Source organism: Carassius gibelio, chromosome A1 (assembly GCF_023724105.1).
Source record: "Carassius gibelio isolate Cgi1373 ecotype wild population from Czech Republic chromosome A1, carGib1.2-hapl.c, whole genome shotgun sequence".
In the NCBI taxonomy this organism is placed as follows: domain Eukaryota; kingdom Metazoa; phylum Chordata; class Actinopteri; order Cypriniformes; family Cyprinidae; genus Carassius; species Carassius gibelio.
In genome coordinates this window covers 38401401-38420050 of record NC_068371.1, presented here as the reverse complement: position 1 = coordinate 38420050, position 18650 = coordinate 38401401, and the positions used below count along the sequence as shown (strand labels likewise).

At 37.2% G+C, this 18650-nt stretch overlaps 2 protein-coding genes across 2 annotated transcripts; both read left to right on the top strand.

Annotated features, from left to right (window-relative positions):
- Positions 1–343: 343 nt before the first annotated feature.
- LOC128020812 (cysteine protease atg4da) lies at positions 344–8113 on the top strand. Its single transcript, XM_052607553.1, has 11 exons — positions 344–654; positions 2969–3205; positions 3408–3491; positions 3629–3802; positions 4275–4632; positions 4720–4784; positions 4911–5044; positions 5557–5635; positions 5720–5796; positions 5879–5998; positions 6182–8113. The coding sequence occupies exons 2-11, from the start codon at positions 3010–3012 to the stop codon at positions 6359–6361; spliced, it is 1467 nt and encodes a 488-aa protein (XP_052463513.1). The 5' UTR covers positions 344–654; positions 2969–3009; the 3' UTR covers positions 6362–8113.
- An 879-nt stretch (positions 8114–8992) lies between these two features.
- LOC128020822 (actin-related protein 2-A) lies at positions 8993–17634 on the top strand. Its single transcript, XM_052607563.1, has 9 exons — positions 8993–9168; positions 9991–10101; positions 11861–12076; positions 12162–12234; positions 12713–12849; positions 13335–13484; positions 13661–13806; positions 14528–14660; positions 15404–17634. Exons 1-9 carry the CDS (start codon positions 9121–9123, stop codon positions 15572–15574), a joined length of 1185 nt encoding a protein of 394 aa, XP_052463523.1. The 5' UTR covers positions 8993–9120; the 3' UTR covers positions 15575–17634.
- Positions 17635–18650: the final 1016 nt, after the last annotated feature.

Here is an 18650-nt window from a genome sequence, read left to right as displayed (position 1 = left end):
AAAGCATAACACTACCATCAACTTTTTCTGGTTTATACTAGTAATTATGAATGTATGACACACTTTGTCTACGAAAACTGGAACATGAGGAATTTTTTTCCCCTCATAAATGTAAAATCTGACTAACGAAATAAATACCTAAATTAATTATTTCCTTTTGATAACACAGGCTATCGCTTTACTTTATATTCATCTTGTATGTACATATTTGATCAATTAAATAAATTAATAAAATAATTAACTGACCACAGTTTCTCGTACGTGTAGATCGTCCAATCATTAAACGGCAACTGTCAAACCTGACCAATCACGTCGCTCGGTGGGCGGGTCGAGGTTGCGTAGCCGCATTGACAACAGGAAGTGTCTGCATACTGGTTTAAATCGCTTGCTGTTTTATACGCTCTTCGTCAGCTCGGGAGCCGCGCAAGATTGTAAAGACTCAGAAACTCATGACTACTGCTTTAATCGATAACGTGCTCGCCAGGACGACGGCGCCTGATGAGGCCTGAGCTCGGTTTCACACAGCGGTCGTCCTTGCCAAGACTCCTCCAGACCAGCGCTCGAGCAGCTCCACACTGACCGGACGTCGCTGCCTATTTATAGCAAAAATAGGAAAATATCCGGAACATCAAACATGCCGGGTCTAACGTGAAGGTAAACGCTTCTAGCTGGTCAAAATAAACTTTGAATCGCATTAGAGTCGCAGTTTTGGTCAGTGTCTGGATACATGATACCTGTCCTCACACTTGATTTTACTTAATTCCAGACAAATCAGGCTGCCTTTTAAATAGCTGGGTCATTTTAAGGACATTAAAAGCTGTATCATGACTAAAAGTGAGCGATTGCTCCGTGCAATTATGAATGACTTATTTCTAATTACATGATTTCACAGTAAACTGGATTTTCCTCTGTTGGGCTGTGTTTAAAATGAAACACTAGTGTACTGTACTATGTGCATTATATACTTAAATTAAAACTAAAATTAAATTAAATTTATGCATTTAGCAGACGCTTTTATCCAAAGCGACTTACAGTACATTCAGGCAATCAATTTTTACATATCAATATTTTTATATACTTATACTGCATTTTTCTTTTCTGCAATGGTGACCTCAAGAAGTTGCATGTTGAATTGAGCGAGGGCAGTCTAGTTATCATTTTGTAAATAAAAGATGTTTAATTAGGACAGGACAGGACAGGCACTGCATTGTGGGAAACACATAGTTTAATAGTTTATGCAAGCAGGCAATCCTGTGCAAACAGAGAGTTCATACACTGTTATCATGCCAGTAATCAAGTATACATGTAGTATGCTATTCTGAATGAAGCCATTGTGATGACCTGGCTGTTCACTTTTTCTGCTGAGCACTCGGAGGTCACATGGTCGAAAATTCACATGCATCCACTTTCTCCAAGCAGTCTAGTGTACTAGGATGAAGTGGAAATTTTTATAGATTTTGCATTATTGGGAAATGACGTTGACTGTCATCGTGAACTGGTGACACTGTCTCATTTCCCTTCATTAGACCGTAAGCTCCTTGAGAGAATAAGTAAATGGGAAGTGAGAACATTCCCACAGTAATGTGTGCGTGGTCTCTTGTGTCTGTCAGCTGGCACACCTGTCCTCAGTCAGGGCTCATGTGACCGGCTCTTTCACACACACACAGCTGGATTGTTTGCGTAACACACAGGTGGCATGTTTTCTAGTTCGAAAGATGTGTACTGTGGTGTAGTGAGTAATTCAAGTTGTGTGACTTCTTTGACGCTTTACAGAAAGTGCTGTAACTCTTTTATGGTGTTAAGTTGGTTTTATAGATCAATGTTGGTAATTACAGGCAGAGTTCCCATAGTCAAGGAAAGCATGGAAATATCAGTGAAATTTAAATAGTTTTTTCAGGCATAGAAAACCATTTAAATAAAATAAAGAACTTTTTCTTGAGCACTAAATTCAGCTTTGACATCACAAAAATTAAATAAAGAAAATAGAAAAGTTATTTGAAATTTGAAATATTATTTCAAAATATTACTGTTTGCTGTAAATATAACTTATCTCAATTATACAACATTGTTCAAGCAAATCAAAAACACATCGGAAGTAGAAACACAATCTGGGTAGACATGCATGAGTAAATTGGGGCAGCTTGACGTGTCAATGGAAAGGCGCTCTTGCTGAATGCGGGGCGTACATTTTTTGTTTGTTTGTTTGTTTGGAGTCCATGCCAGCTGCCCTGAATTTGATCTCTTGAAGGAAGAAAAGAAAGAAAGGAAAATGAAAAGTCAGAGTGATGTGGAGGGAGGCTGATCTATGGGAGTGATTGGTTGGTGTTCTTGCTTTGATTCAGCCAATGAGAGGCAGCGAAGTGTCTCCAGTCCCATTCAATTGCAAATGTCACTGACTGATTGCAATTGGATAAATAAATGAAAAAACAGAATGAAAAGGGAACAGAATGAGAAAAAATGAACAAAGAAAAAAGTCAGATCTAGAAGAGCATTGTGTTCCAATGGTTAAAAAATAGGCTTAACTACTTTAAAATAATAAATAACAACAAACAATTAAAGCTGATATTCATTAAATATGTATTATTATTATATTAACAGTTGGGTTATTAAATTAATGCTTTTAAAAATAACCTTTTAAGTGAGTGTTAGATGATGACAAAGGTCATCTAATTAAAGAAATGAGCATGCACAATTAAATATCCATAGTCGGTAGATATCAATTAAATAAAAAAATCTTTATTAAAAATCTCCAATAACTAGTATGGTAGCAGTTTTAAGCATCTCTAAGTATTTACCCTGTTTTCTCAATATAACTTTACCGTGACATTGGGGGGGGGGGGGGTACTAAGGAAGGTTTTGAGTTCAGTAAATCAGAGCTGTTTTATTTCAGAAGGTCAAGGAACTACCAATTGCTCATTCATCAAAAATGTACCAAGAAATGAAGGAACCTCTCATCTCTGTGTTTCAGGCTGAAGTTCCTCTGTAATGCTGCTGTATCCAGCCTGAGCCATGAACTCTGTGTCTCCCAGTGGCGTTCAGTACATCGTGGGCGGCGGCGCTCATGAGGACAAGCCCTCGGCGCAGTCCAGACGCCACAACGGCCACGGCTCAGCGCCTGACGGCCTCAGAGAAGGCTCCGGAGAGCCCGATGAAGTGGATCGCCTGAAAGCCAAGTTCATGTCCGCCTGGAACAATGTCAAATATGGTTAGTTTTCAAACACATGATTGGGATTGTTACGGTTTGCGAAAACTGGTTTGTATGACTGACACCAAATAATGCCTCAAATGGTTAGTTCCTTTTTTCTCAAGCTATTTTTGAAGGCAGATGTAGAGGCCTGTCTTTTACAAATGACGACAACAAATATCACTGACTGTATCTCAGTGAGTTCCTGTCATCATTTTCCCAGGCTGGACCGTTAAAACTAAAACTACCTTCAACAAGACCTCTCCTCTGATCCTCCTGGGTCGGTCCTACCTGTTCAACAGTGAAGGTGCGTCATGTGATCTGCCTGAGAGTTGAGTCAACTCAACCTATGAATGCTTTTGCTTTTGCTTTTCTGCATTTTAAATTAGAGAATAAAGCTTATACAAATGTTGAAGGTTGTATTCCTTTGCATCTCAATCCCAGATGAGGTGGATGGTTTCCGGCAGGCGTTCGTGTCGTGTGTGTGGCTCACCTACAGGAGGGAGTTTCCTCAGCTGGAGGGATCCAGTCTGACCACAGACTGCGGCTGGGGCTGCATGCTGCGCAGCGGACAGATGCTGCTGGCGCAGGGGTTACTGCAGCACCTCATGCCTCCAGGTCTGACTGTCCCATTTTTTTATTTGCATGTAAATGAAATGCAAATTATAAAGAAATATGTTAATGATGCAAAGCAGAGTGCCTAAAACCTGCATAAATATAAAAAAAAATACTTTTATTAACCATAATAAACAACAACTGTTGTTAAGTCATATAGTGCTGTAATACACACCATACTGATAAAAAATTTGGGGTTGAATAAAAAAAAAAAAAAAATGTTTTTGAAAGAACATTTTGCTTAACAGTGCCGCACTTACTGGTTTAAAGATACTGTAAAAAAAATAAAATAAATAAAAATCTTCGATGAATAGAAAGTTCACAAGAACTGCATTTGTTTGAAAAATAAATCTTATGAAACATTGAAAATTTATTTTCTGTCATTTTTAATCAATTTAATGCATTTGTTTTGTTTTTTTGGAAATATTCCTGACCCCAAACTGTGAAATGGTGTCTGCTGCTCTCTGTATCCCAGACTGGAGGTGGGCAGATTGTCATCCACTGACAGATGTGGATTTTGAAGTGCTGAAGCCTCGCTCACCCTCCCGTCCAGCCGCCATGTCCCTTCCGTCTTTCAGTTCTTCCTGGACCAGCCCCATTTCCCAGAGGGACCCGAGCTCTGGCAGCAGTGAGGTTCACCGGCGGACCCCGGGGGGGTGTCCTGCAGCCAGCAATGAGCCTCAGGTGGAGGCTTTGCACCGAAAAGTGGTGTCTTGGTTTGGGGACCACCCCTCAGCTCCTTTTGGTGTCCACCAGTTGGTGGAGCTGGGAAAGGAGTCTGGGAAGAGGGCAGGGGACTGGTACGGCCCCTCCGTAGTGGCTCATATGCTGAGGTTAGTGGAGAGCAAATTAATGTTATTGTATTTAGATGTAAAAGCTTCATTTTAATGACTTTGTGATGATGTGACTTCTTCTGCCAGAAAAGCAGTGGCTAGATCCGCTGAGTTACACAACCTTGCTGTATACGTGGCACAGGACTGCACGGGTGAGTTTTCATGCTGGGTTGTGCATCATCATGCGGTCATTTATAAAAACCAGTTAGTGAAACTGAAAGTTTTTCCTGTTTCTAAGTGATGTTTAGCTCATGCTTCTGCTTCTGTGTGTGGTGCAGTGTATAAAGGAGATATCATGAGGTTGTGTGAGCTGTCCGAGTCTGCTGGCACAGGCTGGAAATCAGTCATCATCCTAGTGCCAGTACGACTCGGAGGAGAAACGTTAAACCCTTCCTACACTGAGTGCGTTAAGGTACATCATCTACTGCACATCAACTCAGTAGTTACGTATGTAATGTATGAAGTGAACAGATATTATGTTATATTATATATTTACGGAGCAAGTTACATTTACAAAAGTTATTTCTATACGTAAAAATATACAATATACAAATAAAGGGTCTACTTTAATGTTTCAAATAACTGTGAACATAAAATGTCAAAATATGGGTGGAAAAATGTCATCACCATTTAGCCTGACACGCATATTTGTGTAAAAATGAACCAAATTATATTAAAAACTTAACTACATTATTATATTGTAAAACTATAATAAAAATGAAATTATATATATATATATATATATATATATATATATATATATATATATATATATATATATATATATATATATATATATATATATATATATAATATATTAATTAATTAATTATTATTTTTTTTATTTTTTTTACATTAATATAGAATACACAATGCCTTATTTTCGACCTTTGTCTTAAATGAAGAACTTCTCTTTTTTTCTAGAACATTCTCAAGTTAAAATGCTGTATAGGAATTATTGGAGGAAAACCCAAGCATTCCCTGTTTTTTATTGGTTTTCAAGGTATGTGTCTATTAAGCGCTATGTTTTGATTGGTTACTGCGTTCCTGTCTGCTCTCTGATTGGCTGCTGCTCTCTGTCTTCCAGACGAGCAGCTGTTGTATCTGGACCCACACTACTGTCAGCCAGTGGTGGACGTCACCCAAGGCAGCTTCTCTCTGGAGGTGAGATGGAAAGCATCCCTCATAACTCAAAGTTTTGACCAGGTAGGAGGAACTGAAGCTGCATTTGTCTTTTCTCTCGTAGTCTTTTCACTGTAACTCACCCAGGAAGATGAACTTCAGTCGTATGGATCCCAGCTGCACCATCGGGTTCTACGCGCAGACTAAGAAAGACTTTGAGTCTTTGTGTTCAGCGGTCAGTGAAGTGAGTGTCTTGTTTGAATCAATAAAATATATTTCTTCTGGAATAAAAAAAACAAATGATGATAATGCCAGAATTTGTATTTTTATGCATTTTCAGAATGAATGCAGAAATATCAAGAAGCTGAAATCATAATTATTATATATTTTTTAATATGTGCATGTTATTTTTTTTGTTCTTTTCCAGGCTTTGTCATCTTCTAAAGAGAAGTATCCCATCTTTACATTTGTTGAGGGCAGGGGACAGAACTATGGACTGGAGGGGCAGAGCGGGGGGTCTTTGGATGGTCCTGCAAACATTTTCTCATGCAACAGGATGAGCAGGAACAATAAGAGAGGAAGCACAGATGAGTTTGTGCTCCTGTGAGGAGCGTATCGCATATAACACAGACCCTTCCCCGGTGAACCCGACATCATGAAACTGCTGTTCCTCATGTCTGTGTACTCCAAAATATAAAGCAAACCTGGCACTGAGTTTCACAAGAAAACCTGTCCGAGTCATATTTCACCCTAGAACCCAAGGAATGCAAAGAAATCAGATTTTGCATAAAGAAAACATGACATTAATGAGAATTTTGTGAGATATTTACTTAATAATTAATGTGAGAATATAATAATTCTAAAAATAAGGTTAGTTTTCTTAATGCATAATATACTTTTGGGGTGCGTTCCTTTGGTAAACTGCTCCTTAAATGTGGCATTTCTTCATGAATGGAAGGGGAGCACTTTCTATTATTGCTATTTTTCAAATGATTCATCCACATTAAAGGGAAAGTTCAACCCAAAAATTTAAATCTCATAAAAAATGTACTCCTTCTCAGGCCATCCAAGATGTATATGAGTGTGTTTCTTGATCAGAACAGATCTGGAGAAATTTAGTGTAACAACATCACTTGCTCACCAGTGGATACTCTGCAGTGAATGGGTGCCGTCAGAATGAGAGTTTAACAAGTGATAAAAACATCACAATAATCCACAACAAAAATCCAGTCATCAAGTAACATCTTGTAAAGCGAAAAGCTGCGTGTTCGTGAGAAACAAATCGATGATTAAGGTATATCAGCTTTAAACTGTTGCTTGAGGCCAAAATACGTGACCATAATCCATTTTTATTTTTGCTTCCTCCAGCAAAAAAGTTGCCTTTTCATGCAGCTTTTCACCACACAGTGTGTTAATTGACGTATACTGGAGTGTTGTGGATTATTGTGATGTTTTTATCAGCTGTTTAGACTCTCATTCTGACGGCACCCATTCACTGCAGAGGATCCACTGATGAGCAAGTGATGTAATGCTACATTTCTCCAAATCTGTTCTGATGAAGAAACAAACTCCTCTACATCTTGGATGGTCTGAGAGTGAGTTCATTCTCAGCTAAATTTAAATTTTGGATGAGCTATTCCTTTAATGTGTATATAAACTCATACACACTGACATTTTGTCTCATACACTGAACACGTGATCCTGCTGTTTTGTTGCTGTCTTTAAGAAGGTGAACGGGTAGTTTTTCTTTTTCTTTTCTACTGAGATTGCTGTATAACAGAGCTTGGAGGGATTGTGGGTAATTATGACTATGAGTAAACCTCCTTGTTGCTGTATGAAATAGCTGGTTTTCTAACTTGTTAAATTGTAAATCTCTTAGCCTGTGTGTGTGAACTGAGTGTGTTTTTGTTTTAAATCATTGTGCTTCATCACCAGTTCACAGCTTTCTCTTATTTAATTGTATGTTTAACTGGGAATCACAGCCGTAGAACCTCCTCAAGCTCTAGAAGATTTGTGGCATTAGGTTTAATGCTGGAAGCTGTCTGAATATTTGATGTCTGATTTGCTATTACTTGTTCAGGTCAACATTTTATTTTTACAACTTGTATTTTTAAGGATTGTTATGGAGATGCAGTGGATTAAGCTGAACTGCTGTCAATGTTTGAACAATCATTTCTGAATAATTGTAATTTTTTTCATTGTGTATGTATTGTATTTTACATTTTGAACTCATTCCTGGACATGGGACCAGTGAACAATAGATTATGAGATTATACTTTTGTTTATTTTGGACTTTTTTTTCAGAATTGGAAGATGGAAATGATCTATTAAATGTAAACGAGGAGTAAATTGGTTAAAATGCCTCAGTTGTCCTCAATGAGTATATGACTTAGAATAACTTCAAGTATTTTTTAAACAACATTTTATGAACTGACATTTGTGACCCTGGACCACAAAACCAGTCTTAAATTGCTGGGTTGTATATTCAATAGCTAAAAAAAAACATAGATTTTTCTTTTAATGACATAAATCATTAGGATATTAAGTAAAGATCATGTTCCATGAAGATGTTTTGTAAATATTCTACCATAAATATATAAAAACTTAATTTTTGATTAGTAATATGCATTGCTGAGAACTTCATTTGGACAACTTCAAAGGCGATTTTCTCAGTATTTATTTATTTTTTTTCATCCTCAGATTCCAGATTTTCAAATAGTTGTATCTTGGCCAAATATATAGTCTGTTCGTAACAAACCACACATCAATGAAAATGTATTTATTCAGCTTTCAGATGATGCACATATCTAAATGTTGAGAAATTGACCCTTATGACTGGTTTTGTGGTCCAAGAGTCCCATATTTGAGTGCCTCTTGGTACCATTGAAAAGGTGAGCTACTGTCCTATTTGCTTTTATTATTGTTTGTAATTTTATCTAAAGTTTGTCAAAATTAGAAAAAGAAGAAGAGATTAGTGAGATATATATGTATTTATATTTTTTACCTGAACTGTCACCTGCACTTAAAAATACTTTCAAGCCCTAAAGAAGTCTGTTCTCAATGCTAAACAACCCATTTATCATTTTATGGCTTTGATTTTTAAAATCAATTTGTTCGTTGTTCTGGGTCCTGAAATAACACCAGTTGTAAACATCTGTCCGTTGAAGGTGGGTATTTTCGATAATTTTCGTGAAAAGCTTTAAATTTGTAGCTGTACGTGTGATTTTGTTTTGAAGCGTCGTGGCGGACTTTTATTTTGAAGAGGAGTGAAGGGCAGGGCTGAGTTCGCAGACTTCCGGGTGTCCGAAGACAGCGGCGGCGGCGGCGGAGCTGAGATCAGGGCGGATTCACCGAGTCTGTACAAACATGGACAGTCAAGGCAGGAAAGTGGTGGTGTGTGACAACGGGACCGGGGTGAGTGTGACTGCGCACCTTATACCGCTCGCTCCGGTCTGAATGATGTGTTTTATCGCCGCTGTGTGTGATTTAATGACGGCTTGTAGGAAGAAGATGCAGCGGAACAGGAAGTGATCTGATAGCACCTTATTTCACACAGTGATTATCTGTGATTTAACGTTACATTCGGCCTGTTATGTGGAAAAAAGCTGTGATCGGATGTTTAGAAATCATAGATCGGACCGTGTTATAAATGCTTTGCATGTGGGTGTTTTGCAGGATCTTTATGAATGTATTGACACGATTGACACACGTATTTCCGTTAATATTTGAATGAGGTCGCAATGTGAGCGTGCATAATTTATTAAATTACATGGTTGTGCACATATTTATCGATGTTGCATGCGAGTTTGTGTCAGTAAAAGCTAAAGATGATCTCAAACTCACTTCCGAGTTTGTAATTTCACATCTGGCCGAGAGAGGAAGTGACGAGACAACCCATAGAAACACATCACATCATCATTCTCTCTGTGTCTGGGATTAAATGGTAATGGTGAAGAATACTGTGGTACATATCCTGCAATACCATGGTGTTAGCATGTTTAGAAAAAACATGATATCGCTGCAATAAATGTCCAGAAAACTATGGTTACTGATTAGAATTGTTTATAATCCGCAATAAGTTTACACAAAATTGTCTACTTATTTATATTATTAAAATTTCCCCCGGTACCATCGAAAATCCACAAATAGTAATATGAATTTAGTTTAAACTGAACATTAGAGTCGGTATGTGTGTCATTGTTTCCACAACTCTCTGTCTGTCTCCCTTTTCTTCAGTTTGTGAAGTGTGGATATGCCGGCTCTAATTTCCCGGAGCACATTTTCCCGGCTCTGGTGGGAAGACCGATCATCCGCTCCACAGCCAAAGTGGGAAACATCGAGATCAAGGTAAGTTTCCCCACTGAACTGCACCCTAAATCTTTCCCTATGACTTGGGCTCTGTCCCAATCAGCCGTATACACCCTACAGCAGTCCCCTAAAGCTGCATCCGGATTGAAATGAGTAACTTAACAGTTCGTTTTTAATCATATGAAACTGTTTATTTATGATTTTTGCTATTAAATGTATCACAAGCAGGTTCATAATCTTGAAATGCTGCCTATCTAGGCCACCAACTGGATTTGTTTTGTATCAGAGGTTGTAAATTATCATTTTAAAGGATTTCAAAGAAATGCTGTGAGTTTGGTAACGGTTCCTGTTTGACTTGAACTTCCTGCAGAGTGGTGTTCACTGGGGTGGAGCCGCCTCGAGAGGGGTCCTACAGGTTCCTCTCACCGAAATATTCATCTTTGATTAAAAAGGAAACACAGAAATATTAAGATATACTTTAAGAAAACTGAAAAAATATGACTAGATTGTTTTTTAGCCATGTAAACACTTTTTTGTTTTGTTTGTTTTTTGCCATAAACACTTTTTTTTTAAATACTTTAATTAGAAATGGATATATTTCTAGACAAAGGTCTGTCAGCTTATGAATGATATTGGGGAACATGTTTTATGATAGTGCCGTGGAAATACAAACCTGAAGACAGCGAGCGCAGTGCTGAAAAGGGGCGGAGCTACATAGTCTATATTAAATTAATGAGTTGAGCAAAGAATAAAAAAGTACTAACAAACATAGTTTCAAACAATAAATTAAGAGAACTAATTTATGCATTTTAAATCATTTTAATACAGTTATTTAAAAAATCTAAGCAATGAAGGACCCGAGTATACCGTTTCCCTTACTGTCTTTTGTAAGTAGGACATGTTTTGTCCCTTTTTCCAAGAATCAGGGATAAGATCGCTGAGCCTGCATCAGTTTTGACTCTCACTCTCATTGCTCATCTCCTGTTCTCTCCAAATATGTCTTTCTCTCCTCTGTTACTGTATTGAGGTGCTGTAGGATTATAGGAAGATGGTAAGTGTGTGTCTGTGCGTGTGTGTGTGTGTGAGTCTTACCTGTAGCGATTCTCTCCAAACCCTTTCAGGAGATGCAGAGCTGGTAGACATTATTATTGCATTAATGTTTGGACTAATCTTGATCTCTCACTAACCCTGATGAAATGATCTTGCTTGTATGGGTCAGTTTTTTGACATTACCCAGAATGCACTGGTCTGTACAGAATGGCATGAGTGTGCTGTGTCCAAATATGATATACAGGGTTCATGGTCATGAGTAGCCATAGATGCTGGTATGGCAACAAAAAGTAGATGAATAAATTCATTGTAATAAGAAAGCCAGGAAATGTCAGGTTAAAAGTTTGCTTTTAACACCTGGAAAAAAATACTGCATGATTACACGATAATATTTAATTATGGTTAAAACGTAATATGGGAGGCAGTGTTATTTTAGTTTTATTTAAATACATTTATAGTATTCATATTTTGAATGAGTTTTTATTTTTATGCTTTCAGTTTCCAATTTAATTTTATTAGTTTTTTTTGTAATATCTTTATTTCAGTTTTAGTAATTTTAGAACTCGCATTTGTGTACAAGTGTACAGAAAATAGTCTATTTCATAAACATCAGTGACTTTTATTTTGAAAAACTGATGAAATGAAGTTTGTTTTCCCAGTTTTCTCCAGCTCCATTCAACACTTAATTTTTCTTCCATTCAGCTCACATTGAAAGGTAACATTGAGCATTCTGACCTTTGACCTGTAGGACCTGATGGTGGGTGACGAGGCGAGCGAGCTGCGCTCCATGCTGGAGGTGAACTACCCGATGGAGAACGGGATCGTGAGGAACTGGGACGATATGAAGCACCTGTGGGACTACACTTTCGGCCCCGAGAAGCTCAACATCGACTCCCAGAACTGCAAGATCCTGCTCACAGAGCCGCCCATGAACCCCACCAAGAACCGAGAGAAGATCATCGAGGTTTGAGCACCCGTTCGTTGAATTAAATCTGTGATGAACCTCAGTGAGGCTTGTGATCATTTTTGTCCCTCTTGTCTCCCTGTAGGTGATGTTTGAGACCTATCAGTTCTCAGGCGTTTATATCGCCATCCAGGCCGTGCTCACTCTTTACGCTCAAGGTACTCAACCTTTTTAATTATGTAAAAAAATATATATAATAATAATAATAAGAAAATAAAATAAAAATATGAAAAAAAAAAGTCAAATAATATGAAATAAAATATAATAATAAATATACTTTTTTTAAATAACATAATAAAGATAATACAAAATAAAATATATAATAATAATAATAATGATAAATATCATACAAATCTAAAATAAAATGTAAAATAATATATATAATAATAGTACAAAATAAAATATTATATAAAAAGAAATATAATAAAAATGTAAAATAATAATAATAAAAATAATATAAAATGTAACATAATAAAAATAATTCAAAATAAAATTAATATAAAATAATACAAATATATTGTATAAAATAACAAAATTAACACCCAATAAAATGTTGTATAATATTATATTTAAAAAAGCAGTAGTCCATGCCAGACTTGACAAGGTGATGTTTGGGAATGCCTCTTCTCTGTACAGGTCTGCTGACGGGTGTGGTGGTGGACTCTGGTGACGGTGTCACTCATATCTGTCCAGTGTACGAAGGCTTCTCTCTTCCTCATCTCACACGTCGTCTGGACATCGCTGGACGAGACATCACACGCTACCTCATCAAGGTACCGCCCCGTTGATACTCTCTCTGTCTTATTAGCTGTCATTTTTATGTTTAAAGCTTTAATTTAAATTTTAAGTTTCTTTTTTTATAATTTTGTTTAGGGCTGTCATGATTCCTCGATATTAAATCAAATACTCGTTTATAAAAAAATCTTAATCTGTGTCGATTAATTTTCAAAATACCGGAAACAGCACAGAATCCATGAAAAGCATTATTAGCCCATTTTCTAAGTCAGTATTAAATCCAATCATAATAAATCATAGTGCTTAGTGCTATTGTGAATTCACAGAGGCTTTGATTCAATTCAATAAATCTATGCTCTGCGGGTTCAGTGTGTGATTTATTTCTATGCATGTAGTAACGGCTGCGTTCACCGTAAATGCTGCTCCACACAAACCGTTCTCATTTACATGCTGCAATCGTTCAGATGTATTTTCCACAGACAACCTTCCAGAATGACTCTTAACGCTGTCCATTTCTCTGCAGCTGTTGTTGCTGAGGGGTTATGCCTTCAACCACTCAGCGGACTTCGAGACGGTGAGGATGATGAAGGAGAAGCTGTGTTACGTGGGTTATAACATCGAGCAGGAGCAGAAGCTTGCGCTGGAGACCACCGTGCTGGTGGAGTCCTACACGGTGAGTTCAGCCCAATGGAGGAGCAGATCTGCTCCATGACCATCTTAAACCATAATGACCCTCGTGACAGCAGACTTGTTATTGCCAGCAGAGGGCAGCAGTGTGCTGTGTCTATTTGAAACCGTCAGCAGGGTATAAAATGGGAGAATTCACACTAGTTGTCCCTGCGTTTGTAGCTTCCGGACGGCCGAGTGATTAAAGTGGGCGGCGAGCGGTTCGAGGCTCCGGAGGCTCTGTTCCAGCCCCACCTCATTAACGTGGAGGGAGTGGGTGTGGCTGAACTGCTCTTCAACACCATCCAGGCCGCAGACATCGACACCAGGTCAGTTTACATATCTCATGATCAGGATTAATATACAAGAGATTTTTTTTCTCTTGTATATTATTTTTATATATTATTTTATTTTTCATTTATTTTACAAACTAAATAATAGTAATGCATTTTATTTATTATGTTATTTTTTTAAGTGCTACAACAGGTCATAATAATAATAATATAGTAAAACAATTTAATCTTTTTTATATATATACTATTGTATAATTAAAAAAATATATTATTTTACTAATAATAATCATTTTTTTTAATTGTAATGTTATCATTATCTATTTATATTTCAGCCTGATCTCACGGCAGTTTGTACATATTTTTACGAGGTGGTTAATTCATACGACCTCACTCATACAAATTCATATGATTTGTGCTAAATCGTATGTATTTTAGGAGTTGCACAATTTGTATGAATTTGTACGAATGACATTGGGGTCTAGATAAATCGTACAAAATCATTCGAGTGAGGTCGTACAGATTCTTACGAATTAGCCACCTCGTAAAATACGTACAAATTGGTCATGAGATAGCATTGTATATTTATATCTTTGTTACAACGTATTATGTATCATATAATTAAAATATTATTACATTTATTATTATTACTTTAGCTGTTACATATATTGTCAAAATGATCTTTTTTTTTTGTCTCAGACGCATGTTTTTATGTTCAATTACATATACGCACTGACATTTGTCTCTGTCTTTATGTCAGGGCTGAGTTTTACAAACACATAGTTTTGTCGGGCGGCTCTACGATGTATCCGGGTCTGCCGTCTCGTCTGGAGCGCGAGCTCAAGCAGCTCTACCTGGAGAGAGTCCTGAAGGGAGACGTCGACAAGCTCTCGGTACCAAAGCTTAACCACAACTAACATGTAATACAGACCCCAAAATAGAGATGATCAGTTAGACCGTCCTAAAACCTTCTGATCACTAGGTGGTGATATTCACCGGTAACTGAGTATTTAGCGATGTAGCAGTTTATTTAACATTATTTGAGATTATTTATAGACAGACATCAGCTTCCTTTATTAAGGGAAATTCCTTTAAAATTTTTACTTTTTAATGACATGTTTTTCCCTCCTAACTATGTGAAAGGTCACTGTGATGTTCACAGATACACTAAACTGATAACTAGATAGGCTTATGATAAAGCATGATCAAATGTCAGCTATATTGAAATGGATGAATCATTTCCAGAGCCTTTTTGCCTCCATAGTATAGTTATCTAGAACAGTTTGTTTATATATATGTGTGTGTATATATGTGTATATATATGATTATCTCAGCTAGTTGCAGGGTAGAAATTTCTAATTTTCATTAATTAACTCGTACTAAAATACCTTTAAAATATAATTAAAATAAAAACAAACTTGAACCAAAATTATTTTGAAAAAAAAAAAAATATATATATATATATATATATATATATATATATATATAAATTACAATTAAATTAGAATATTCATAAAAACTGAAATAGTATCCAAATATTAAAATAACGCAATTTTTGTGTTTTATTACTCATAATTTCTTGCATCATTTAGAATTGGCTGTTTTTCTGAGTCTGCCTTGGCTTCTGTTTTTGTAGAAGTTTAAGATCCGCATCGAGGATCCTCCACGTCGTAAACACATGGTGTTTTTGGGCGGAGCGGTGCTAGCCGACATCATGAAGGACAAAGACAACTTCTGGATGACCAGAGAAGAGTACCAGGAGAAGGGCACACGGGTTCTGGAGAAACTGGGGGTCACTGTTAGATAAATCACACACACACACCCACACACACAGACACAACACTGCATTCACACTCTCAGTCAGGGTGGCATCTTGGCAGCATATACAGCACAGAGGTTTCAGCAGATTATGAGGATGAGAAAAATGATATTCAAATACTTGAAATTCCTTTGCAATCCAAAAAAGTGCTCTGTTTGTACAACATTACAAATGTAAAGATTCATATGACCTCTGCACAGCACGAGACAAAAATTGAATGAAATCGAGTGATTTGCTCGTTTATGCTGCCAAAATGAATCCTCTAACCATCCTTCATGTGTATCACCATATCATGTCCTGTCTGTCTCATGAGTTCACATTGACCCTAACGAAGAGAAACACCGCTCAAAAGAGAGCAAGAAACAGGAGGATGTTGTGTACGTAGAGGGACAAAACAATAAAAAGATGTATTTTTAAGAAAAATAAAGTTTCTTTGGTAATAAAATTAATTTTATTGTGTGGATAAAAATCTCTGCAGCCAGTTTGCTAATAAAAAAAATGAAGAATGTAATTGTGGCCAATAGTATCAAACACACAGACGTATTTCTGAAGGCAGACTGCTATTGCTGAAACGTTTGTTTTCTGTCTTTTCCTGTCTGTAATCTCAGCATCCGTGCACTTCATTATTGGATGCCCCACAAAAATAGAGAGAGAGAGAGAGAAATGCAGTAGCATCTGGAACCAGCTTCCCCGAATAGTATTTAACAGAACATTTGAAGAGTGTGTTTTTATCCAACAATGTCACCGAGGAGGCTTTGAATGCACTCTTGATGAGCAGAGTGTCATTTTCATCGTTTGAATTGGCATTTGGAAGTCTTTAGATATAGACTCAGTTCCAGGATCAGTTTAAAGGACCTTCATTAGTATCATACTGTATTTAAAAGGGAGTGATAATGTTCTGCTGCATGCTTGGTGTACAGTTGTGTCTAGAACCTCATCTCCACAAATAGCTGGGTGAATCTTCAAAATCAAAAGAAAGAAATAAGAAGTTATAGTTTCCTTGAAGGATTTTGTCACGTTATTTTTAATGACATTAATCACCATTTTTCCTCAAATACTCATTACAGTAATGCAGAAAAATCCCTTATTTTTTATTTCCGTAATGCAAAAAAAAAAAACTTTTTTTAAATGATTGAAATGCAGGCTATTTTGGTTTAGTATTATTGAATACTTTTATTTCATTTTTTATACTATGTTTAATACTGATTTAAATGTAAAAAACAAAACAAAACAAAAAACGTTTTACTGTAATGTAATTCACTTAGTAAGAATCTAGTAATGGAATTACAACATGTCCAGTGTGTTACTGTAATGAGATTTGGCAGATGAATGTGTGTAATTGTCAAGAAAATAATAGGAAAATCAAATGTAATTTCTGATTGCTTTTTTTTTTGATTTGGGGATTTTAGTGAGACACACACACATTGGCTATAAAACCGTGCGAGCAGCTGCAGCAGTGCATTTTCACACACATGTGCATCATCCATCCATGCGGCTTCATTCCATTGCAATAACCCTGAATCCTTTTCATCAGCTCATTTATTTAGCATTTTAATGAGTCTGAATCATGTTTCGCTGCCTGAACTATTTCTTTATGGTTTTGCATTCGTGCTTTTTTCTTTGCTGTTGGTTGTCGGTCATTTTCATGTCCTAGAGGAGTTGGATCTAATAGTCTGGGAACGCTGACGCCCCATGGGTGTTTCTGGGTCAGGCGCTTCATTCCCAGACTGAAGGCACCCGTGATGAAGCGGTTTACTGCCTGTTTGTAACATGAATTACATAATGATGGTATTGTTGATGATGATGATTTTAGTGTTTGTACTCGTGACAGCCGTCTGGAAGCTGGATCAGTGATGTTTCTGTGTTTGTACACACTCGCACATGGATCAAACTAAACGACGACTCCATTGATGTCACTCTCACACATTCTTCCAGTGCCAAGTTTGGGTATTGTAGTCATTTTGTTTGACTGTTTTCTGCTTTTGGATTTTGTTTCATTTGTAGCATACTGCCAGACCGCTGATTTAAATAAAAAATTTGATTTATTACTCGATGGTTAAAGTGAGTCTTTTAAGCAGATTGAAGCCAGTATTGTGTGTGTGTGTGTGTGTGTGTGTGTACGCGTGTGTGCATGCACACAAACACTCATAATTTATTCACACTATTATCCATATTTGAATAAGTAAACAAACGTACATCAATCTGATTATCTATGTATCATCTGTCTATATACCTGGTGCCACACCCTAATCAGCTAATTAACTCAAAACACCTGCAAAGCCTTTAAATGGTCTCTCAGTTCAGTAGGCTACACAATCATAGGGAAGACTGCTGACTTTGCACAAGGAAGGCAAGACACAAAAGGTCATTGCAAAAGAGGTTGGCTGTTCACAGAGCTCTGTGTCCAAGCACATTAATAGAGAGTGAAGGGAAGGAAAAGATATGGTAGAAATAAAGTGTACAAGCAATAGAGATAACTGCACCCTGGAGAGGATTGTGAAACAAAACCCATTCAAAAATGTGGGGGAGATTCACAAAGAGTGGACTGCAGCTGGAGTCAGTGCTTCAAGAACCACTACACACAGACGTATGCAAGACATGGGTTTCAGCTTCGCATTCCTTGTGTCAAGCCACTCTTGAACAACAGACAGCGTCAGAAGCGTCTAAAGACAAAAAGGACTGGACTGCTGCTGAGTGGTCCAAAGTTAAGTTCTCTGATGAAAGTAAGTTTTGCATTTCCTTTGGAAATCAGGGTCCCGGAGTCTGGAGAAAGAGAAGAGAGGCACACAGTTCACGTTGCTTGAGGTCCAGTGTAAAGTCAGTGATGGTTTGAGGTGCCATGTCATCTGCTGGTGTTGGTCCACGCAGCCGTATACCAGGAAGTTTTAGAGCACTTCATGCTTACTGCTGCTGACCAAATTCATGGAGATGCAGATTTAATTTTCCAACAGGACTTGGCACCTGTACACAGTGCCAAAAATACCAGTACCTGGTTTAAGGACCATTGTATCCCTGTTCTTAATTGAGAACAAGAATGCAGAAGAGCTGAAGGCCACTATCAGAG

Coding starts and splice junctions, on each gene's coding strand:
- LOC128020822 (XM_052607563.1), top strand. CDS start 9,121: ATGGACAGTCAAGGCAGGAAAGTGGTGGTGTGTGACAACGGGACCGGG. Junction 9,169..9,990: donor TGTGTGACAACGGGACCGGG/GTGAGTGTGACT, acceptor CCTTTTCTTCAG/TTTGTGAAGTGTGGATATGC. Junction 12,850..13,334: donor TCACACGCTACCTCATCAAG/GTACCGCCCCGT, acceptor ATTTCTCTGCAG/CTGTTGTTGCTGAGGGGTTA.
- LOC128020812 (XM_052607553.1), top strand. CDS start 3,010: ATGAACTCTGTGTCTCCCAGTGGCGTTCAGTACATCGTGGGCGGCGGC. Junction 3,803..4,274: donor GCAGCACCTCATGCCTCCAG/GTCTGACTGTCC, acceptor TCTGTATCCCAG/ACTGGAGGTGGGCAGATTGT. Junction 5,999..6,181: donor TGTGTTCAGCGGTCAGTGAA/GTGAGTGTCTTG, acceptor GTTCTTTTCCAG/GCTTTGTCATCTTCTAAAGA.